The 24,803-nt window shown below is 41.4% G+C and overlaps 1 protein-coding gene across 1 annotated transcript in view; it reads left to right on the forward strand.

Annotated features, from left to right (window-relative positions):
• The window catches only part of eloa (elongin A), a 30,139-nt gene extending 5,654 nt beyond the window's left edge, over nt 1-24,485 (forward strand). Inside the window, exons 3-12 of the mRNA XM_061897215.1 lie at nt 4,525-4,637; nt 7,242-7,711; nt 9,925-10,271; nt 13,277-13,388; nt 13,582-13,734; nt 19,429-19,526; nt 19,599-19,779; nt 23,308-23,437; nt 23,512-23,675; nt 23,749-24,485. Of these exons, the coding sequence (XP_061753199.1) occupies nt 4,525-4,637; nt 7,242-7,711; nt 9,925-10,271; nt 13,277-13,388; nt 13,582-13,734; nt 19,429-19,526; nt 19,599-19,779; nt 23,308-23,437; nt 23,512-23,675; nt 23,749-23,810 (1,830 nt within the window). The 3' untranslated portion in view covers nt 23,811-24,485. The remainder of the gene's footprint in view (nt 1-4,524; nt 4,638-7,241; nt 7,712-9,924; nt 10,272-13,276; nt 13,389-13,581; nt 13,735-19,428; nt 19,527-19,598; nt 19,780-23,307; nt 23,438-23,511; nt 23,676-23,748) is intronic.
• The last annotated feature ends 318 nt before the right edge of the window (nt 24,486-24,803 follow it).

Below are 24,803 nucleotides of genomic sequence, written 5' to 3' on the forward strand. Positions count from 1 at the left end.
TCGTCCCTAAACACAATGGAGTTCAATGAAATAACAGACAGACAGGGCTTTGCTGCCCCTAACACACACGCGCGCACACACACACAGCAAAATGAGCTAACGTTACGCTAAAAGCTAATTAGCCTTCACCTCAAGCCAGAACTGCGAGCGAGCTGAGCTGCAGTTTAAGTTTCTAGAAAGTCAACGGGCTCATGGTGATGTTTGTAATAGTTGTGACTGGGAGGTGTGTTTTATAATTTGGGGAGAGTACGCTGTCCGTTGCTCCCCTGCTAAACGAATATCTGCTCAGCGCTGAAACATTGATTACATGCGCTCCTAATACGCACTGCTGATTGGCTGTTACATCGCTCAGAATACGCACTTCTGATTGGCTTTGTATGCAACCAATCAGATGGTTGTGTGGGTGGTACAATGCTTGGTGCTGAGACAGAGGCAAAAAGCAGAGCAGCTTGTGAAGACTTTTGCTCACAAACTTGTTCAGTACGCCCGCGTGCCGAACCGAAACCCCCGTACTGAAACGGTTCAATACAAATACACACCCTAGCGGACGTTATCGCCTGTTGTTGACTATTTTTTTCATACGGTGTTGATGTGGAAATGGTTGCTTCGACATTTTGTTGGTGTGGCACCGAACAGAGATGTTGACATGCGGAGTTTCAAGCATCTTCATTCTGTTCTTTTCTTTTCTCTCACTTTTCTTCTAGTCCTCATTTACTTCGAAGAAACCTAGTTTATTTTCCGCCATTATGGTAAGGATTAGTATCTTTTACTGTGGATAGACGACACGTTGTGGCGTAACACGCACCCTCCCAGGGATGCATGCAACTCTGCATGTGTGTAAAAAGGAATACGGAAATGTATTAAAAGTTTCTACCTGATAGTGGTAGTTTTTCATGCAAGTACAATCCTTAACCATGTAAGCACTGGGACACGGCTGCGGTCAAAATGGGCAATCACTGATCAGTTAAAAAAAGGCAAATATCTTCCCCCGTGGGCAAATTCTGCTCTACCTGACGAGAGCGACAGGTTCAGCAGGAACCACTTTTCTCTGCATTTTTGGTGGTTCTTCTTGAAAGTTTTTCCACTTCATCTTATTTTTCATTTTGTATTCATTTATTTATTAATTAGGACAATTACAATATGCATACAAGCAGAGATGCTTGTACCTGACTGTAGCTTAGTAGCTAATTTCCACCTGTAGTCCTAAGGGGGAGGGACAAAGTGAATACAGTGCAAGTTAAAACACTATTCAAAAATGCATGATACATGCTAGGGCTGGGCGATATGGCCTTTTATTAATATCTCGATTTTTTAAGCCATATCACGTCACACGATATATATCTCCATATTTTGCCTTAGCCTTGAATGAACACTTGATGCATACAATCACAGCAGTATGATGATTCTATGTGTCTGTGTATGTGTTCATACTAGGGGTGTAACGGTATGTGTATTTCTATTGAACCGTTTCGGTACGCGGGTTCGGTTCGGAGGTGTATCGAACAAGCTTCCACACGGACATATTAGGTAGCGCACCGCACATTGTGTAAACAATGCAGAGCGAGGCAGACTAGCAGCGACTGAGCTAGGACAACATGTAAAAGCCAGAGCTAGAAGACCTTCCTGCCTCGTTAAGATCTCCTGTTTGGAAACACTTTGGCTGCGCGGTGCGATACAACAATGGAGGACGGAGGTTTGCCGACATTGTTCAGCAGCAGTAGGGTATGCTTCTGCCAACACTTCAAACATGGTAACCCCTTTGAAGCATCACCACCGCATTCAAGCAGCCTCTCCTCGGCGAGTCAGGCAGGGCTGAAGCAATAACAAATGTTTTTATAGCAGCCAAGTTAGCCAGGCTGCGGGGGGGTGTTGATGAACGTGGGCCCCAACTTAAACAAGGGGGGTTGGGGTTCTGGGGTGGCAGCGGCGGCGGCGGCGATGACCAAGAAGAAAGCGGAGTTGAAATATAATTACAACACTTTATGTACATATTTATATAATATGTAACACAAGCTCCATTCACAGACAAGAGTCCCATTGCTTTATGAGCGGTCGAGCGAGTCAAAAGCCGGAAAAAAAAAATATATGTATTAAAAAAAAATGTATATATTTTTTTTTGCAGCGGCCGTAATTCTTTCGTGGCGGGCCGCCACAAATAAATTAATGTGTGGGAAACTCTGATGTCACTTAGATGACATACCAAAACACTAAATTTAAGGGCACTATTTGTACAGAACGCCACTACAATAGTTTAAAACAAATAAAGTGCACTTTTGTGCATGATTTCACACAAGATGTTTCAATAGCTGTCAAATAAAAATGAGCTGCATAACAGGAAATGAAATAGTGTATGTCCTTTGCAATGTGGTAGGTTCCTGTGGACGTTATCTCATTCTGTTGTTGACAAATTTTTTCATACGGTGTCGATCTGGAAATGGTTGCTTAGGCATATTGTGTGTATGGCACCGAACGGAGATGTTGACATGCGGAGTTTCAAGCACTCTTCATCCTCTAGCGGGTGACTTTTCAAATGATGCTACAAATTAGCAGTAGGTGCTACTTTTTGTAACAACACTTTTGCCGCATACTTGTTCGACATCTTCCCACTTGAAGCCAAACCACCGCAGGACGATGAATCCTGTGCGGTTTTTCTTAGGAATAATTCTTCATTCATTTGTTACCAGATTCGCACCTTCTCTCTCTCTCGTATTACCACTAGCATCACAGCTAATGTTACCCATGCTGCTACCTCTCTGCTAAGCGAGGGCGTATGACGCAACAGTATCTGACCTATGTACGAAGGTGCGCTTGTTTTTATGTTTCTGTGAGAAGGAGAGACAAGAAAGAGTGAAAAACGCCTGTAGTGTAATGCTCGCAGCTAAAAGCAACTGCGTGAGAACGTATACTCCCGATATAGTCAATTTCTATAACCCGCGATATATCGAGTATATTCGATATATCGCCCAGCCCTAATACATACTTACATATATACAGCATACATTTTGATATTATCTAAGAAAAACGAATCAACACGCTTACATTCTGATAAGGTGCAGCCTTCATCGTGAATTCAGTAAAAGTCAATCCCATAAAATGAACGGTCATAACGTTTTACAAATACCCCATTGGAACCATTTCCAGATGCAAGAGCAGCGTATGTCTGTGTTATTTTTGTTTGGATTTCACCTGACTACTCCCTACAAATTCGCCCCTCAAGAGCTTACATCCGAGACAACAGAAACCAGACGTTGTGTCACTCACGCTCGTCCCATCTTGAACTCTAACTCAGTGTTTTTCAACCTTTTTTGAGGCAAGGCACATTTTTCTCATTAAAAAATCCAAAGGCACAGCACCAGCAGAAAACGTTAAAAAATGAAACTTCACCAGGTCGTCGTGCCATATTTAGAGTTTGTTAGTATTTTCCTGTGTGTAGCGCTTTAGTTCTTGTCTTGTGCTGTTATTTTGGTGGCCATTCCTGTTTTGTTGGTGTTTTCCTGTTGCAGTTTCATGTCTTCCTTTGAGCGCTATTCCGCATAAATAGCCGCATTTCCGGCTATTTACGTTGTTGCTATCCTTCTCTGTGTGGACATTGTTGATTGTCATGTCAAGAACGGATGTACTTTGTGGACGCTGTAAGTTTTTGCTATCGTCCAGTATTCTGTTTCTGTTTACTTTGCAGCCAGTTCAGTTTTACTTTTGTTTTGCATAGCCATTACCCTTCCCTTTTCCCTTTTGTTCATTTTTGGTGTAAGCATTACATACCCTTTTATCTGCACGCTGCCTCCCGCTGTGGTCTGCATATTGGGATCACAACAAACCATCCTTGTCTCACCCTACACATTCCGACTTTTACAAAGCAATAACTACCTGCTGCCACCTACTGACATGGAGTATTACGTGGTAACCCTGCCAAGTTTTACACAGCACAGACACTAAGCAACGGCACATTTTTTGCAGATTATAATTATTGATTTGCAAAAAATATTTTTGGGACCAATTAAGTGAAGTTGCCTAATTTCCCACGGCACACCAAACAATATCTCACAGTGGTTGAAAAACACTGCTCTAACTTATAATAAACCATTTTCCCCTATACACTATCCTACAATAATACCCTCTTGTGCAATATTACCCTTCGAGTGCAATACATCCGACACTGATTATTTTTTACTCCAGTACTCTTGTCTTGTTCCGTATATTGTACAGTATCTGTATTTTGTTTAGTGTTTTGTATATTGTACAGGATTGCTTATCATTTTTAGTGGATAGTAGTCTGTCTATTTCAATTCTTATTTTTCTTTTCTTTATTACCTATTTTGCAATTTATTTTTTTATCCCATATTTGTTCCCACTACCGCACCTTAAATTGGAGTCCTTAATCTCATTATATGTAAATATAATGACAATAAGGTCGATTCTATTCTATTCAGTTAAGCATTTTTAAATGCCCAATACCCCAATTTTTCTGGGTCATCTCTGCGTGGTTTGAATTTCAAGTTTCAGTTTTGGACTCTTCTCCCGCAGGAAACCGGCGTGGGGAAGACTGTGAACTCTTTTCGGAAACATGAAGTAGCCGCCGAGGTGGCAAAAGGTCTGGTAGCCAAGTGGAAGAAGCTTGTCCCGCAGTCTGCTGACAGGTACGCACTTGGACAGGTTGTAGCTAAAGGGATCATACTATGATTTTTTTATCCTTCATGTAAAGCCCTTCTTTGTGGTCTACATAACATGTAATGGTGTTTTTTTGGTCAAAATGTGTTAGAGATTAGGATTCACAGACCATCTTTAAATCACTTTCAAGGATGTACCATTTTGTGGGGGGGATTTACATGGCGTGACTCTGTTTTCTCCCCGCCATCTTTGTTGTAGTTTTTAGCGCTTCCACAGCAAGTCTACTGACTGATAAAAATTACAAATATAGGCTAATTTGGACCAGAAATGGCAACAGCGAAGAATGCATGTGCATGTACGAGCCAGTCTGCCCCACAACAAAGTGATTGGGGCAGACCAGTATAGTATCACGGTACTAATGAATTAAAATTGATACTATACGCTGCTTGAAAAGTACCAGTTCGCCATATTTTTTTTTACAGGCATGACGACGCGTTGTCGTCACATTGCTGGTTTGGAGCATGTTCAACGGCGCACAATCACAGAGTACTTACAAGCGGACACAGTGTGGAGACAGAAAAGGGAGCATTAATATATTTTGGCTTGAAAACTAACGATGAATTTGAAGCTATAACACTGAAATGCCCTCATGAAAAGGTGCTTTAAGACATAGCTAGCTAGTTAGCGGCTAATGTCCAGCGGCAATCGGCAGTGTTTTAGCTTCTTTTAAATCACTAATCCTCGCCTCCATCGCGATAAATACAGTAAGTTTTACAAGTATCCTCCCTGCAGGACCGGCTGGATCTACACCTGACATCCACTGTAATGATACCAAGTACAAGAGTGTGTCTAGTCAATACTATAATGATTTCATCAATATTTTTTATCGTCACCAAATCTTTATTTGTTTATTTATTTTTTATTCATATTATATTCGTAAACTCAGAAAATAACTCCCTGGACACATGAGAATTTAAATTATGACCATTGTATGAACCTGTAACTTCTTGGTATTAGATTGATAGCTAAATTTGTGGTATCATCTCAAACTAATGCAAAGTATCCAAACAACAGAAGAATAAGGGATTATTACATTTCAACAGAAGTGTAGATGGAACATATTGAAACGGAAAATAAGCAGATATTAACAGTAAATGAACAAGTGGGTTAATAATCAATTTTTACAGCTTGTCTTTTACAATTTTGACAAAATAATGGATTGAGAAATGACACAATATGTTACTGCATACGTCAGCAGACAAATTTGGAGCCTTTGTTTGTTTACTTACTACTAAAAGACAAGTTGTCCAGTAAGTTCACTATTTTATTTAAAGAAAAAATTGTTCTTCGATTGCAATAGGAAAAAGATATTTAATGTACCCTAAGATTTTTGTTAAAATAAAGCCAATAACGCAATTTTTTGTGGTTACCTTTATTTAGAAAAGTATCAAAGTATGGGAATACATTTTGGTACCGGAATCTAAATATTGGTATCAGGACAAGCCTATTGGTTACAATGTTGGACTTGCGCTAAGCTCTCCGTGTAAAACTTTACCATAAATAGAGCTATCCGCTGATGAGAAAAGGTCACATTACACAGCAAATTCCAAACGGCTCGTTTGGTGGAAGTATGAAGGTAAGATTACTTGATAAATATTTCTGCAGTGCCTTCACATGTTTATTTCAAATTTTCGGGACTTATGCAGATCCCAAATACATATAAGCAGTTCACATGATGTTAGAAAAGCTGGAAGGTTCTCAGGCGCTAGAGGGCGGGACTGTCCAGGCAACCACATTTCATCCTTATCGCTTTTTCCATCCATCCATTTATACCGCTTGTCCCTTTTGGGGTCGCGGGGGTGCTGGAGCCCATCTCGCGTTTTCATATGGTCATATCCACACACAAACACTATAAAAACTCATACTTTTCTGTGCGTTTTGGCCTGTTGTACACACACAACTTTTTGTCCTTAAAAACGCACACTTTTAATAATGCTGGCCCGGGCGGGGTTTCCACGGGGCGTTAAAAAGCATCAAACGTAATTAAATGGATTTAGCAAAAAATAAGGCCTTAAAATGGCATTAATAAGCATTAAATACGATGTCCAGGGGCATTGAAAATGTAATACAATTGTAGAACTGGACCGATAGTAAATACGTCAATCCATCGAATGATGAATAAAAATGAACTTAGCGTCTGTTTTACAAACCATGTTTCTGTGTACGAACAAATCATTTATTCATTCATTTCGTGTCCCATTGGCAACCATTATGTGCCACAGGGCGCAGCCGTTTCTGGAAGGCGGAACCCTGCACTTAATGCACTACAATATACTACCTGTCACTTCTCAGTTCTTCGTGTGTCTTTTCTTTGTATTTTTTGCCTTTTGACAAGTACTTGGCCATACTGTTTTAAACTAAACTTGTTTGGATGGAGATCGTTTTAACACGAGAGATGCATTTTATTTCAAGTGTTTGTGCAGACTTGGCCTTGGTTTGTTGACGTGGAAAACAGATATCTGGATGTCTTCTCCTATTTGTATATTCGGGATTAAATAACCGTGACGTTTTTTAATCGTTGCATCCCTCGCCATTACATGCATTGTTGATGCTCCTTTTTTATCCTGCCGCAGAAGCAGCAACAATCACGCCAAAGAGGCGCCGCGGTCACACTCTGGAGGCTCCCATGAGGCGATTCAAAGACGCCAGCGAGAGCCCTCCCCCGACGAGGACCAGGAGGAAGAGGAGCAACAATCCTACGTAGAAGAAGAGGACGAGGAGGATGAAGAGCGGGGCTACCACACCAACTACTCCCCCTCACCACCGCAGCACGAGCAGTACAGCCCCCAACGGCGAGGCGGCGACCAGTCCGACGAGTACGACAGCCCACAGCCAGAACCAGAACCTAGCCCGCCTCCACGCCGAGTCGCCAAACACGCCAGGCCGGGCAAAGCCGACGGGACCCACCACCACGGCGAGCAACGCAGTGAGGCGAAGAAACGGAGCGCTGACAGGGAGCGGAGTCCGCCGCCGAAGTCGTCCAAACACAGCAGGAAGTCGCATGAGGGCAAGAGGGAGGAGGCCAGGAAGGGCGGCGATGACGGTGAGGGCAACATGAGCGCTCAAGCATTTTTGCAATCAGCATTTTTTGATTGGGGGGCCGCTTTGGGTGAAAAAAATGTAGCTGAAAGCCGACTGCATGTAAAGTAAATATACATATATATTTATGTATATACCGTATTTCCTTGAATTGCCGCCGGAGCGCTAATTAATTTAAAACCTGTTCTCACTCCTGCGCTTACCAAAGGCTTGCAGTAAAAGTAAGCATGCGCTAATTATTTTAAAACCTCTTCTCACTCCGACACTTACCAAAGGTATGCAGTAAAAATTTGAGTGAGATGTAAGCTTGGACCTTAAATCCTACTAAATAGCTCTTAATCTTCTTCCCTTTATGCAATTTCAAATTACCTGTATTGAAATCAGCCTCCTCCATTTTGAAAATGATGACAGGGGAAGTGTCACCCGTGACGTCACAAGTTTGACCAGGCGGTAATACTAAGCATGCGCTAATTTTTTGGGGATGCGAGTTTGACCCGGCATTAATTCAAGGCAGGCGCATATTATATGCCCTGCGGCAATTCAAGGAAATACGGTATATATATATATATATATATATATATATACAGTATATGTATATATATATATATATATATATATATATATATACACATATTATAATAATATAATGGATATATGAGTATTAATAATTATCATAATTGGATATTAATTAGGATATTATGTGAAAAGTTCATCTCTTACCTTGTTTCCCTCGGTGGCGACCTTCTTAAAGTTTTGTAAACAATCCTATTGTAATCAAGCAGCTAAAATGCGCCAAACCTGGATGAATGTGTGTAGGGAGTGTTTAGCATTTTTTACCCATCATGCCTTGGATTTAAATTGGCGTTACGTTGTATGGTGATTGGACATTTTTAATAATATTCACAAAGTTCAGCAAGCAGGTTTTGTTGTGTGACCATGTTTGTGGATGTTTTTTATGCTGGTTGCATTTTTTTTGTCTGCTCCATGACTAAGGAAGGTTGTTTGGATTGAGTCATATAGGTAAATGCCTTGCATAAAGATACATGAAAGAAAATGTTATAGTCACTAACCCGCACTACTCACGTTGTCCACATAACAGTGATGATTTGGCAACAAAACAGACCGCTAGATATTTGCATCCATTCATCCGTTTTCTACCACTTATCCCTTTCGGGGTCAGATATTAAGATATGATATGTAAAAAACACTCCGCCCAGCCAGAGCGATAGGTTCCGCCTCACGGGCCAATTTGTAGACGCTGGCCGTAGTTTGGACACACTTGGTTTAAGTGCTTCATTTGATGAAGTTTACTAGCAATGCTGCTACCTATAAAACTGTGGGGTAATAACTAGAGATGTCCGATAATAGCTTTTTTGCCGATATTCCGATATTGTCCAACTCTTGATCACCAATACCGATATCAACCGATACCGATATATACAGATTAAGCCAAATTTTGTTGTGATGGCCTGCTGGATGCATTAAACAGTACAACAAGGTTTTCCAAAATAAATCAACTCAAGTTATGGAAAAAAGTGCCAACATGGCACTGCCATATTTATTATTGAAGTCACAAAGTGCATTATTTTTTTTAACATGCTTCAAAACAGCAGCTTGGAATTTGGGACATGCTATCCCAGAGAGCATGAGAAGGTTGAGGTGGGCGGGGTTGAGGTGGGGGGCTGGGGTAAGGGGTGGCAGGGCGTGTATATTGTAGCGTCCCGGAAGAGTTAGTGCTGCAAGGGAGTCTGGGTATTTGTTATGTTGTGTTACGGTGCGGATGTTCTCCCGAAATGTGTTTGTCATACTTGTTTGGTGTGGGTTCACAGTGTGGCGCATATTTGTAAGTGTTAAAGTTGATTATACGGGCACCCGCAGAGTGACCTGTATGGCTGTTGACCAAGTATGCATTGCATTCAGTTGTGTGTGAACAGCCGTAGATATGTGTATGGGCCGGCACGCAAAGGCAGTGCCTTTTAAGGTATTTCTCCCGACGTCCGTGTACACAGCTGCGTTTTTAAAAGTCATAAATTTTACTTTTTGAAACCGCTAATTTTGAAACGGATACCGATAATTTCCGATATTACATTTTAAAGCATTAATCGGCCAATATTATCGACAGTCCGATTTTATCGGACATCTCTAGTAATAACAGTGTAACAGGTGAGCATCTAGCCCGGAATCAAGCAAACTTTTCCCGTGTGTTTCCGTTTCCAGGGCGACCGCCACGCTCACAGAAGGACTCCCCCGCCGGCCACGCGGTGGAGGACGACTTTGAGACTCCCACCATGTCTTTCGAGTCCTTCCTCACATACGACGCTCCGGCGGCGTCTTCCTCCTCCGTCAAGAAGAAGAAAAAGAAGACGTCATCCTCGTCCTCGCACAGTCGCCCTTCGCACGCTCCCGCCGCCTCCACCCCGTCTTCCCGCCACGCGACTCAGCACGCCTCCTCGTCCTCGTCTTCATCCTCTTCCTCCTCCAAAGCCAGCAAGACCAACGGCGCCGCGAGCACAAAGAAGTCTCACTCGAGCGCTTCCCCGGGTGCGCTGGAAAAACGCAGAAAGGTAAGAATTCCTGAAAGATAACTGAACCAATCAACGTTGAAATAGAACGCCGTCGTTTGTACGCACTTTTGGGACTGGACAAAAGTATTGGGACACTCCAAGGAAGTACAAATATGGAGGTTTCACTCTCCTGGGAGAGCTTCTAGTGTAGGGGTGTCACACTCGTTTTTATTGAGGGCCACATTGCAATTATGACCGCCCTCAGAGGGCCGCTTGTATCAGTGACTATCTATAAAACATTTGTAAAACAGTCATTACACAATTTATACATGCATATCTTTTTGATTATCATATTTTTACCAAAAAGATTGATGGGTAACTTGCTTTGAAATCATAAGCCAAGGCAACAAAGTGCAGAACACATGCAATTGGATGCAGTACATTTTTTGTCCAAATTAGAGCAAATACATTTAGCAGGATGACAAAAAATGACATGGTGGGCCACAATATTAGATGTGGCAGTCCACATTATCCATCCATCCATTTTCTACCGCTTATTCCCTTTCGGGGTCGCGGGGGGCGCTGGCGCCTATCTCAGCTACAATCGGGCGGAAGGCGGGGTACACCCTGGACAAGTCGCCACCTCATCGCAGGGCCAACACAGATAGACAGACAACATTCACACTCACATTCACACACTAGGGCCAATTTAGTGTTGCCAATCAACTTATCCCCAGGTGCATGTCTTTGGAAGTGGGAGGAAGCCGGAGTACCCGGAGGGAACCCACGCATTCACGGGGAGAACATGCAAACTCCACACAGAAAGATCCTGAGCCTGGATTTGAACCCAGGACTGCAGGACCTTCGTATTGTGAGGCAGACGCACTAACCCCTCTGCCACCGTGAAGCCCCAGTCCACATTATATAATATATAATTTAAAAAAATGTTCACAGGGGGTACATCACTGAAAAAAGGTTGAGAACCACTGAATTAACAGGTACATTTTTCTCCCAGTGTTGCCCAGAGCTTGAATCAAACTGACCCGATCGCTGGCAATACAGCTGAGGATTCTTTTTGCCTTGAGCGCAAAATACGGGGAAATAAACTGGATGGGCGAGGAAAGGAGGACAAAATACGTGATTTCCCGCAAATAGGGGAAGGTTGACAGTTGTGAGTCACACACTCCGCGTACTGGGGTGTGTGTCAAGTGGGCGCGGCTCCTACCTCGCCTCACTCCGTGCGTGGAGTAGGAGATTCACAACACATTCAGGATTACATATTGTCTCAAATACATCTCTCTTTCTACCAACCCCGTTTCCTTATGAGTTGGGAAATTGGGCTGGATGTAAATATAAACGGAATACAATGATTTGCAAAACCTTTTCAACCCATATTCAATTGAATGCACAACTTTTTTTTTTTTTTTGCAAATAATAATTAACTTACAATTTCATGGCTGCAACACGTGCCAAAGTAATTGGGAAAGGGCATGTTCACCACTGTGTTACATCACATTTTCTTTTAACAACACTCAATAAACATTTGGAAACTGAGGAAACTAATTGTTGCAGCTTTGAAAGTGGAATTATTTACCATTCTTGTTTTATGTACAGCTTAAGTTGTTCAACAGTCCGGGGTCTTTTTGTCGTATTTTACGGTTCATAATGCTCCACACATTTTCGATGGGAGACATATCTGGACTGCAGGCAGGCCAGGTAAGTACCCGCACTCTTTTACTACGAAGTCACGCTGTTGTCACATGTGGCTTGGCATTGTTTTGCTAAAATAAGCAGGGGCGTCCATGATAACGTTGCTTGGATGACAACATATGTTGCTCCAAAAACCTGTATGGACCATTCAGCATTAATGGTGCCTTCACAGATATGTAAGTTACCCATGCTTTGGGCACTAATACACACACCTACCGTCACAGATGCTGGCTTTTGAACTTTGCGCCTATAACAATCCGAATGGTTATTTTTCTTTTTGTTCCGGTGGACACCACATTCACAGTTTCCAAATATAATTTGAAATGTGGACTCGTCAGACCACAGAACACTTTTCCACTTTGCATCAGTCCATCTTAGATGAGCTAGGGCCCAGCGAAGCCAGCGGCATTTCTGAGTGTTGTTGATAAAGGGCTTTCGCTTTGCATAGTAGAGTTTTAACTTGCACTTACAGATGTAGCGACCAACTGTAGTTACTGACAGTGGTTTCCTAAAGTGTTCCTGAGCATATGTGGTGATATCCTTTACACACTGATGTCGGTTTTTGGTGCAATACCGCCTGAGGGATCAAAGGTCCGTAATATCATCGCTTATGTTCAGTGATTTCTCCAGATTCTCTGAACCTTTTGATGATTTTACGGACCGTAGATGGTAAAATCTCTAAATTCCTTGCAATAGCTCGTTGAGAAATGTTGTTCTAAAACTGTTCGACAATTTGCTTACAAATTAGTGACCCTCGCCCCATCCTTGTTTGTGAATTACTTAGCATTTCATGGAAGCTGCTTTTATACCCAATCATGGCACCCACCTGTTCCCAATTAGCCTGCACACCCGTGGGATGTTCCAAAAAAAGTGTTTGAAGAGCATTCCTCAACTTTCTCAGTATTTGTTGCCACCTTTCCCAACTTCTTTGTCACGTGTTGCTGGCATCAAATTCTAAAGTTAATGATTATTTGAAAAAACAATTTTTTTATCAGTTTTAACATTAAATATGTTGTCTTTGTAGCATATTCAGCTGAATATGGGTTGAAAATGATTTGCAAATCAATGTATTCCGTTAAAATTTACATCTAACACAATTTCCCAACTCATACGGAAACGGGGTTTGTAAAACATACCGGTATTAGTCGTGATATCGGTGTACCGCCCGGCCCTTTGTGGCGGACCAGATAAAATGACATGACGGATGACAAAACTACACGGTGGCCGCGTAAAATGATGTAACGGGCCAGATAAAATGAGATGGTGAGACTCTGGGCCTTGGGTTTGACGCCCGTGCTCCAGAAGAGTTTGTAAAGTTCATCCGTCATTGAAGTGCAAATCGTTGCTCGGTGCAGGTGGTGGAACCTCTTCCGTCACTTCCCGAAATCCCTCTGCCGGACATCCAACCCAACTACAGACCTCTGCCCTCCATCGACATCACTCCGCTGTCCCCTCAGAGACGGAAAGGTAAGAGCGCAACACGGGCCTCTCGGCTGTGTGTGCGTGTGTCGCAATCGTTTCCTGTTTTGGCCAACTCGTCATGTCGCCTGGTGAGGAAGTGTGTTCTTTAGATTTGTATTTGTTTTGTTGTACGTTCCCCCAGTCAGAAATGTCGGCCCACACTCCGGTGTTGATTCGGTCGCTTCCTTCCCCCGCTCAGGTCCCGTCTTCAACGATGAAGAGGACTCCGGTTTCACGGGGAAGCGTTTCAACTCCAAGATGGTGGTCTACTCGGGGTCCAAGACCGCCTACCTGCCCAGGATGATGACGCTGTTTGAGCAGTGCATACGAGTGCTGCAGAACAACATCGATTGTGAGTGTGACCTCGTGTTTGCATCGAAGCTAAAGGCCTACTGAAATGAGATTTTCTTATTCAAACGGGGATAGAAGGTCCATTCTGTGTCATACTTGACCCTTTCGCGATATTGCCATATTTTTGCTGAAAGGATTTAATAAAGAACATCAATGATAAAGTTCGCAACTTTTGGTGCTGATAAAAAAGCCTTGCCTGTACCGGAAGTAGCAGACGATATGCGCGTGACGTCACGGGTTGTGGAGCCCCTCACATCCTCACATTGTTTACAATCATGGCCACCAGCAGCTAGAGCTATTCGGACCGAGAACGCTACAATTTCCCCATTAATTTGAGCGAGGATGAACGATTTGTGGATGAGGAAAGTGAGAGTGAAAGACTACGAAGAAAGAAAAAAAAAAGGACTAGAGGGCAGTGGGAGCGATTCAGATAGGGAAGATGCTGTGAGAGGCGCCGTGGGGGTGGCAGGACCACTCGGCCAGGCCCAACCGCAACAAGGGATAGAGACATACCGCTTTGAACCCGATGTTGACGGTGACGGTCAGGAGGACGCTGCTGATTTTGATGCTGGAGTAGCACACGACATAGATCGCCTTCAGAATACAGAATGGTAAAATGTTATTTATTAATACACATAGTACACTGTACTTTGTGTGTGTGGTCCAATCCAACAGTGTTTGCTTGACATCTCTGTTCCATAGCTTGACTGTCACCTTTCGAGAATGTAAACAATGAAACACCGGCTGTGTTTGTGTTGCTAAAGCCGCAATACACCGCTTCCCACCTACAGCTTTCTTCTTTGATGTCTCCATTGTTCATTGAACAAATTGCAAAAGATTAACCAACACAGATGTCCAGAATACTGTGGAACTTTGCGATGAAAACAGACGACTTATAGCTGAGCACGATGCTGGCACAAAATGTCCTCTACAATCCGTGACGTCACGCGCAGGATTTTTCGGCGCGAAATTTAAAATTGCACTTCAGTAAACTAACCCGGCCGTATTGGCATGTGTTGCAATGTTAAGAATTCATCATTGATATATAAACTATCAGACTGCGTGGTCGGTAGTAGTGGGTTTCAGTAGGCTTTTAAACAATTATAACGTGCCGCAGCCCATTTCGCACCTTAAATGGGTCTGTGGAGTTATCTTCCCTCCGGGTTCCTCGAACCACCAATCACCGACATGACAGCTCCTTTTCAGGGTTTAGAACACTGTTTTATTTTTCAATCAAGTCTTTTTTTTTTTTTTTGGCTTTTCAGCTAGTGTCTCTTCCTCCGTCTCTCTCTCGTTCGCGCTCCAGCTCCACCTCCAGCTCCTCTCTCTTCCTTGGCTGCTGCCTTTTTAACAGAGTGAAAGGTGATTAGATAAGCAGGCCCAGGTGGGCCATCTACGCACCTGTCGCTGATCTCGCAGCCCGCCCTGGCACACCCTGCTTCACTGCAGGTCCGCAGGCCACGCCCCCCTCCACAGGGTCATATTAGGATTTTTAATCTCAAACATTTCCTTAAGTTTATTAACCTTTTTAACCCCGGGGCCCAACTTTTCCACTTACAGAGGGGCCCACTACAATAATTATAATAATAATTAACACTGAATTCAATCGATCGCAACTGGACTGTTTGGTTTGTCTTAGAAGACGTTTCGTCTCCCATCTGAATTGGCTTCATCAGTTTGTGCTCATAGGTTTAGATTGGTCAGATCTAGTCTGGTGCCTCATGCCAAAACCCAAATATTTATACCGTATTTTTCAGATTATAAATCGCTCCGGAGTTTACGTCGCACCGGCCGAAAATGCATAATAAAGAAGGAAAACAACATATATACGTCGCACTGGAGTATAAGTCGCATTTTTGGTGGAAATTTATTTGAGAAAATCCAACACCAAGAATAGACATTTGAAAGGCAATTTGAAATAAATAAAGAATAGTGAACAACAGGCTGAATAAGTGTACGTTATATCAGTGGTCCCCAACCACCGGACCGATTGGTACCGGGCCGCACAAGAAATAAATAAAAAAATTAAGAAGGTGCGCTTGTTTATGTCTCTCTGAAGAAGGAGAGACAAGATAGAGTGGGAAGAGCCTGTAGTGTAATGTCCGCAGCTAAAATTAACTGCGTGAGAACGTATACTTGAATATCAGGATATAGTCATTTTCTATATCGCACAGAGACAAACCCGCGATATATCGAGTACATCGATATATATCGCCCAGCCCTACTATGAATATAACTTCTTTTGTTTTTTTAATATTGTCCTTACACGTTGTCAATGCAAGTGGTGGGAAAGTGTATTACTACTAAGTACCACTGCAGCCCGAGCCCATACAGACCACAGCTAGGAAACATATTTTTTGGCGACCCTCTCGGGGGATATAGTGCTGACCCAAAGTCAAGTTGACTTTGGACCGAACGGATTACTGTCCATCACTGACTCACTATAATATTGATCATGGTTATTATACAGGTTACGAAACGTAGCTGAAGTATTGTTGACAGTTTTTGGATGCATGTGTTGGTTTTCTGCTATGGACTTGTTTCTTCAGCATTGTCCACATGTTTAAGTCAGGACTTTTGGGAAGGCCGTTCTAAAACCTTAATTCTAGCCTGATTTAGCCATTCCTTTACCACTTTTGACCTGTGTTTGGGGTCATTGTCCTGTTGGAACACCCAACTGCGCCCAAGACCCAACCTCCGGGCTGAGGATTTTAGGTTTCAGTAGATCCATAAAAACACAAGCTTCTGGTTGAATTTTTGACCACTCCTCTTGACAAAATTGGTGCAGTTCAGCTAAATGTGTTGGTTTTCTGACATGGACTTGTTTCTTCAGCATTGTCCAAACGTTAAAGGCCTACTGAAATGAGATTTTCTTATTCAAACGGGGATAGCAGGTCCATTCTATGTGTCATACTTGATCATTTTGCAATATTGCCATATTTTTGCTGAAAGGATTTAGTAGAGAACATCGACGATAAAGTTGGCAACTTTTGGTCGCTAATAAAAAAGCCTTGCCTGTACCGGAAGTAGCAGACGATGTGCGCGAGACGTCACGGGTTGTAGGGTTTCTCACATCCTCACATTGTTTATAATCATAGCCTCCAGCAGCAAGTGCAATTTGGACCGAGAAAGCGACGAGTTCCCCATTAATTTGAGCGAGGATGAAAGATTTGTGGATGAGGGAAGTTAGAGTGAAGCACTTATAAAAAATAAAAATAAATAAATAAATAAAAGGTGGCGGCTCCAGGCGACGGCAGTGTGAGTGATTCAGATGTTATTAGACAAATTTACTAGGATAATTCTGGAAAATCCCTTATCTGCTTATTGTGTTAATAATGTTTTAGTGAGAATATAAAGTCATACCTGAAAGTCGGAAGGCTGCGGTGAATGCCAGTGTCTGAGAGAGGCCAATGCAGGAGCCAAGATCACAGCTGCCTTTTTGAAAGCTACAGGAGGAGGTCGCTTAATCCACTCAAGTCTCTGGTAAGAGCCGACTTAATATCACAATTTTCCCATCCAAAAACTTGCTGGTTGGCGTAGAGAAACATGTTCGCTTGACCGCTCTGTGTTAAAGATTCACAACAAACAAAGAAACACCGGCTGTGTTTCGGTGCTAAAAACAGTTCCAATCCACCGCTTTCCACCAACAGCATTCTTCTTTATAGTCTCCATTATTAATTGAACAAATTGAAAAAGATTCAGCAACACAGATGTTCAAAATACTGTGTAATTATGCGACGAAAAGAGACGACTTTTAGCCGTAAAGTGGTCCTTCGCTAATATGTCCGCTCCAACCCGAGACGTCACAAACACGTGTCATCATACACGTCACAAACACGTGTCATCATACGCGTCATCATTCCGCAACGTTTTCAACAGGACACATCGCGGGAAATTTAAAATTGCAATTTAGTAAACTTAAAAGGCCGTATTGGCATGTGTTGCATGGTTAATATTTCATCATTGATGTATAAACTATCAGACTGCGTGGTCGGTAGGAGTGGGTTTCAGTAGGCTTTAAGTCAGGACTTTGGGGAAGGCCATTCTAAAACCTTAATTCTAGCCTGAATTAGCCATTCCTTTACCACCTTTGACCTGTTTTTGGTGTCATTGTCTTGTTGGAACGCCCAACTGCGCCCAAGACCCAACCTCCTGGCTGATGATTTTAGGTTTCAGTAGATCCATAATTAAGTCATAAAAGAGCCAAACTTCATGAATGTTTTTTGTGACCGACAAGAATGTGTTTCAATCACTCTATCACAAAAAAATGAGTTGTAGAAATTATTGGAAACTCAAGACAGCCATGACATTGCGTTCTTTATAAGTGTGTGTAAACTTTTGATCACGGCAAGTGTGACCCCGTTAAGTTTTTGGCTAGTGTTGCGCTTTTATGAATGTGCCACATGACCCAAAGCGGTAGTATAAGCATACTTGCCAACCCTTCCGGATTTTCCGGGAGACTCCCGAAATTCAGCGCCTCTCCCGAAAACCTCCCGGGACAAATTTTCTCCCGAAAATCTCCCCAAATTCAGGCAGCTGGAGGCTCCATGAGAACCTGACTCAATGTTGTGACCCTCTTAAACAGGACAATACTGCCATCTACTCTACATAAAATAGAATGTAAATATATTGTACATTTAAGTGCAGTCAAGGAACATGCATTAGGGAGTCTGTTCTGAAGCCCACAGTAAAGAGACGTAACTTCATCACATCGCCTGGTTATTGACTCCAACCCAATATATTACACAGTCGACGAGCAAAATGAAGAAATACGCTTGCAAGTTCCTGAACGATTGGAAACAAGAATTTCAGTTTATCCAGGAGAGTTCGAAGGGGAAGGGGTATGTTGCCTGGAAATTTTGTAGAACAGACTTCTCCATTGAACACGGCAGCCGAACGGCTATACTCAGCCATGAACGGTCAGCGAAGCACAAAAGGTCCGCAGCGCAGCATCGTTCACAACCCACTATTATGGGCCACCTCGCAAAATGGAGACCCGATGGTGTAACTTATGCTGAGACAAAGACGGCTATGCTGATAGCTGGAAGAAACATCCCGTTCTCATTTGCGGATGTCTACAACAAATCCGTGAAGGATATGTTCCCGGATTCGGAGATCACTCGCCAATACGCAAATGGCAGAACAAAGGTTACTCAAATAGTGAAAGGTAAGTGTTGTTGTTTTTTTAGTAACCAGCAAGCACAGTACAGTTAGTAGAACAACTGTGTTTTTATTACTGTGTATTTGATAAGTGCTGTCGGAAATTGAAGTATTTATTTTATTTATATATATAATAAAATAAATATATATAGGTAGAATTCACTGAAAGTCAAGTATTTCATACATATATACATATATGTATATATATATATATATATATATATATATATATATATATATATATATGAAATATTCTAGTTGGTGAATTATACTCCTCCCCTCTTAACCACCCCCTCCACCCCCCACCTCCCGAAATCGGAGGTCTCAAGGTTGGAAAGTGTGAGTATAAGAATCATATTTATTCGTCAACAAAGCTTTTCTTGCTCAAAAGTCCAAGAAATTGCAGTAAAAGAGCAGAATAGGCTCGCTGTTCAGCTCAGGGACGAAATGGGAATCAAACTGGAGTCCAGTGCAGCAAGAATGGCCTTATTTCCCGTTTCCCGATGAAGAGTGTGACCGTTTGCTGCTGTTTCAGCCATCGCGGAGGTGGGAGGGGTGCCATTCACCATCCTGCAACCGGTCCTGGAGCGCTGCACCCCGGAGCAGCTGTACCGCATTGAGCAGAGCAACCAGGTGAAGTCCGCGGAGAGACGCGCAGGTGAGATCCGCAGGAGACGCTAGAAAAAGGCCTCTATTGTCTCTCAGTGGTTCACGGAGGAATCGGACGAGCTGTGGATGCGCCACTGCCAGCGGGACTTCAAGCGGGAGACGCCGCAGGAGTACGAGTCTTGGCGGGAATTGTACCTGCGGCTGCACGACGAGCGAGAAGAGCGGCTGAGGAGGCTGACCCAAAACATCAGCTCGGCGCACGCCAACAAGCCCAAAGGTACGGCGCAGAGTTACTCCCAAACCGCCGCAAACACATAAAAAGATTATTACTCACGCAATGTTTCGGAAGTAAAAAAAAAACAATTTTCTTAAATTAAAAAAAACAAAAAACGATTTGCAATCGTTAAAAAATATCAAACGTTTGCCAGTAATATTCCACACACTTTGTACTCAGACCACCCATAATTCACCACAGGTGCTGCTGCCGAGTCCATTTAAGGCCGTCAGAGATACTGTTATTTGCGTATGGTGCCATCCGCCAAAAATAACAAAGAAGAAGAAACAGGGTCGGGAGTAAAATGGCGGACAGAAGTTTTAACTTGAAAAAAAATGATTTTATACTTGCGGATGTTTTTTTTTAATTGAAGATTGTTTTTATACTTGCGGATCATTTTTTTGCTGTAAAAAAATGGTTTATATACTTGTAAATTATTTTACTTGCTGAACATTTTTTTGGTACTTGTGAATTATTTTTTTTAATTGACGAAAATATTTATTTGACTTGCAAATTGTTTTTTAATGAAGAAAATTGTTTTTATACCTCTAAATCTTTTATTTTTTTTATTAAAAAAAAGGTTTTTTATATTTGGTATTTGCTTTTTTTACGAGCTGAACATTTTTTTCATGTTTTGTAATCGCGTTTTTATTGAAGACAGTTGTTTTTATACTTGCGAATTGTTTATTTAAATGAAGAAAATATTTTTATACTTGCAAATTGTTTTTTTATTATAGAAAATTGTTTTTATACTTACAATTTTTTTTTTTTGATTGAACAAAATTGTTTTTATACCTGCGAATCGTTATTTTAGTGGGAAAAAATGTTTTGTATACTTGCGAATTGTTTTACTTGATGAACATTTTTTTGGGTACTCGTGAACAGATTTTTTAATTGAAGAAAATAGTTATTCGACTTGCAAATAGTTTTTTTTTAATTGAAGAAAATTGTTTTCATACTTCTAAATGTTTTATTTTTTTAGACAAAAAATGTTTTTTTATCTTTGGACTTTGCTTTTTTTACTTGCTGAACATTTTTTTCATGCTTTCTAATCACGTTATTATTGAAGTCAATTGTTTTTATACTTGCCAATTGTTTCTTGAAATGAAGAAAATTATTTTTATACTTGCAAATCGTTTTTTTATTGAAGAAAATTGATTTTATACTTACATTTTTTTATTAATTTTTTTTAATTGAAGAAAATTGTTTATATACCTGCAAATTGTTTTTTTTTTACTGGGAAAAAAAAAGGTTTATACTTACGAATTGTTTTACTTTCTTAAAAAAAATGTTGTACTTGTAAATTAATTTTTTTACTTGAAGAAAATAGTTATTCGACATGCAAATCGTTTTTTTAATTGAAGAAAATTGTTTTTATACTTCTAAATCTTTTATTTTTTTATGAAAAAAATGTTTTTTTATATTTGGTATTTGCTTGTTTATACTTGCTGAACCTTTTTTTCATGCTTTCTAATCGCGTTTTTATTGAAGTCAATTGTTTTTATACCTGCCAATTGTTCATTTAAATGAAGAAAATTATTTTTATACTTGCAAATAATTTTTTTATGAAAGAAAATTATTTTTATACCGCAGCGTGATGTTATTGATGGTAAAATGCAATTTTAGACAATATAATTTGCCTGAGCGGCTAGGAGACACCGAGAGTTACAAGCAGTAGAAAATCAATTAGAAAGGAAAGTAAATTATTAAAAAACATTTTTTATTTTTTTATTAATTTTTTTCCTAACTTGGGACTTCCCGGGCCGGTTTTTGGACGCTGGTGGGCTGTAGTTTGGGGACCCCTGATGTAGAGAATAGGTCTCACTATGTAAAACGCTGAGTCTCTAGAGAAAAAAGGGCTATTTAAATATAATCAACTTCAAATTGTTTTTGTAATTGAAGAAAATATTTTTTTATACTTGCGAATTGTTTATGTACCTGCTAGAGATGCGCGGTTTGCGGTCTCATCCGCGGAGTCCGCGGGTAAACCGCGGGTCGGGTGGTTGACATTACGAAAAAATAGATTTTAATTAGATTTGGGCGGGTGGCGGTTGAACCATCCGGAAATATTTGATGTGCATGGTTCTGTGAACGGTATCCTTTGCCATTCAAAGTGCCATTTAAGACCTGTGTCATAAAGCGAAGAAGACAATAAGAGACGCTATTATTCTCCTGAATGACTGCAGGTAGTCACCCAGAAAATAAGTATTAGGGCGTGCTATAAAGCCATTGCCTTTGTCGCCTACTACAACGTGTACGATCTGTTTGTCAGTCCAGTATCATGTTGTGTGTGGGTTCCGCGGCAACACGCACACGACTGCAAGGCATACTGGGTGACACAGAGTACACTAATGGTTCTGATATCAACAATTTGAACACTCTTAGTAATATGCGCTGTGAAGCCACACCAATTAAGAACGACAAACACATTTCGGAAGAACATCCTCACAGTAACACAACATAAACACAACACAACAAATACCCATAATCCTTTGTATTCATGACACTTCCTGACTATTTTATACACCCCGCTAGCAGCAACACCCCCCCCCGTGTGGCGGTAAGGTGGGCGGAGTTGGGGCCGCAGGGGTGTAAAATATATTCAGGAATTCTCACGGATACAAAGGATTCTGGGTATTTGTTGTGTTGCGTTTATGTTGTGTTACTGTGAGGATGTTCTTCCGAAATGTGTTTGTCAATCTTGTTGGGTGTGGCTTCACAGCGTGGCGCATATTAGTAAGTGTTGAAGTTGTTTATATCACAACCATCAGTGTACTCTCTATCACCCAGTATGCCTTTCAATCTTGAACGTGTAATTGCGGAAGCTGCACACAACATGTTGCCGGACCAACAATCGGTTCGTACATGTTGAAGATGTCTAAGGCAATGGCTTCACAGCACGCCCATATTTTTGTAATCAGGATGAACGCTATTGGATAGTGGCGAGAACGTTAACGGCTCCAATTGCCATTATTACTCTGTGAAACAGGTTTAAATAACTCTGTGAGTGGTAAAGGCGGACAAACTCTGATGTATTTCAGCGGTCGGGTACGGTCCTGATAAAATGTTGGTTTGGGTGGACGGCGGGTGGATGACGACTTTGGTGATGCGGATGATATAATTGCCTATCCGCGCATCTCTAGTACCTGCGGAAAATTGTATTGATACTTTTGAATATTTTTTTACTTGCTGCAAATGTTTTTTCTTCTTGTAAATTGTTCAATTGAAAAAAGAATGTTTTACACTTGTGAATAGTTTTTAAAAAAAATATTTTTTAATATTATTTACTTGACAAGTTATTTGTATTTTTTTTTTTGCGAAATATTTATTTAATTGAAGAAAATTGTTTTTATACTTGCAAATCTTTTTTTTTAATTGAATAACCTTTTTTTTGTTCCCAGCGAATCCTTAGGCGTGAGTAAAAACCTGTTTGTGGAGTTTTAGCAATAATTTCCCTCCATACAAAAGTATTTTCCTCGTCTGTTCAATGTCGACGAGGTCTCAAAAGTCTGCCCGTCTCTTTGCCCGCAGGGCGACAAGTCAAGATTGCGTTTGTGAACTCCGCCGCCAAGCCGCCGCGAGACGTCCGGCGCCGGCAGGAAAAGTTTGGCACCACCAACGGTTCTTCCGCAGCATCCACCGCCGCGTCGACGCCCATCAAGTCAGCGCAAGTTCTAAGATTTTGACCCAGTTAAGTCTTTTTTTTATTTTTTTTTTACGCTTGATCTCTTTCAGAATACGACCGGCCAGCAGCGACTACTCCGGCCAATCCTCCACCTCTCTCCTCACTCCCTCGCCCAGCTCATCCCGCTCCTCAGCGCCGAGCGCAGGTGGAGGCGGAGCTCCAGGCGTAGCTCCAGGCGGAGGGCACACCCCCCGGGAAAAGCCACAGGTCAAAAGTAAGAATGCGTCCTCAGACCTGAGCTGACCATCTCCGAGTTATTTATTATTATATTGATTTTGTGTGTGCAGAAATCGCCCCCATGATGGCCAAAACTATCAAAGCTTTCAAGAACAGATTCTCCCGCCGATAAGAGCGAAAACCTCCCTCTTGTTCATTTCACTGACCAACTAAACATGTGAACTTTTAGGTCCTTGGTGGGAAAATAGCTGACTTTTTTAAAAAAGTATTTAAAATAAGTCCGTCAGTTTGGATAAAGACACAAGAGCCTGTTTTTAAATTGGCTTTTTTTTTTTCTCTTTTAATTAAGAGAACGACAAAAAGATGACCTTTTTAAGAAAATGGCTCATTTGGTTTTATCAGTGTAAATGAATCCACTGTGGTGTGATGACCAGGAGAAAAAGAAAATACATTCGCACATTCTTAATTTTGTCTTTTTAGCTGCGCGCTTGTCCAAAACCGCCAACGGCAAACCCGATGTACTTTATTTTGAAATCCGACGATCAACAAGCCGCAACGCTCTTCAGTCTTCTTCTCTGCTGTCCAATGTGTGCGTGCCGTGTGTAAATAATTATACACTCCATCTGCTTCACTGTGACAAGCGTGTGAGGCGTTCAAGAAGGTAAGGAATAAGCAAAGTGATTTGAGCGTCTACAACGGTGATATTTATTGCATATATTATTGACTTTGTCCTGACGCCCCTCGACTCTGGCCCGCTAGAAGTAGGTGAAGACCTCTAATTTTATTAGATTTTAATAAATGTTTATGGTCATTTTTTTTAATTAAATATGACTTTACCCAGACTGTGTATGCGTGTTGGCGTCTGTGTTTTGTACATCAGCGTTTCTCAAAAATGGCTGGGGTGTAGATTTTTAATATTTGTGTCTACACTCTGGTAGTCATGTTGGAACAATACACAAGGGGAGGCGTGGTTTCGGCGGGGGTCGTGGTTAAGAGGAGAGTATATTTCACCAACTCGAGTATTTCATATATATGTATATATATGTATGAAATACTTAACTTTCAGTGAATTATAGCTATACATATTTATTTTATTATATATATAAATAAAAGAAATAGTTGAATTTCAGACGGCACCTATCAAATACACAGTAATAAAAACACA

Source organism: Nerophis ophidion, linkage group LG04 (assembly GCF_033978795.1).
Source record: "Nerophis ophidion isolate RoL-2023_Sa linkage group LG04, RoL_Noph_v1.0, whole genome shotgun sequence".
Taxonomy (NCBI): domain Eukaryota; kingdom Metazoa; phylum Chordata; class Actinopteri; order Syngnathiformes; family Syngnathidae; genus Nerophis; species Nerophis ophidion.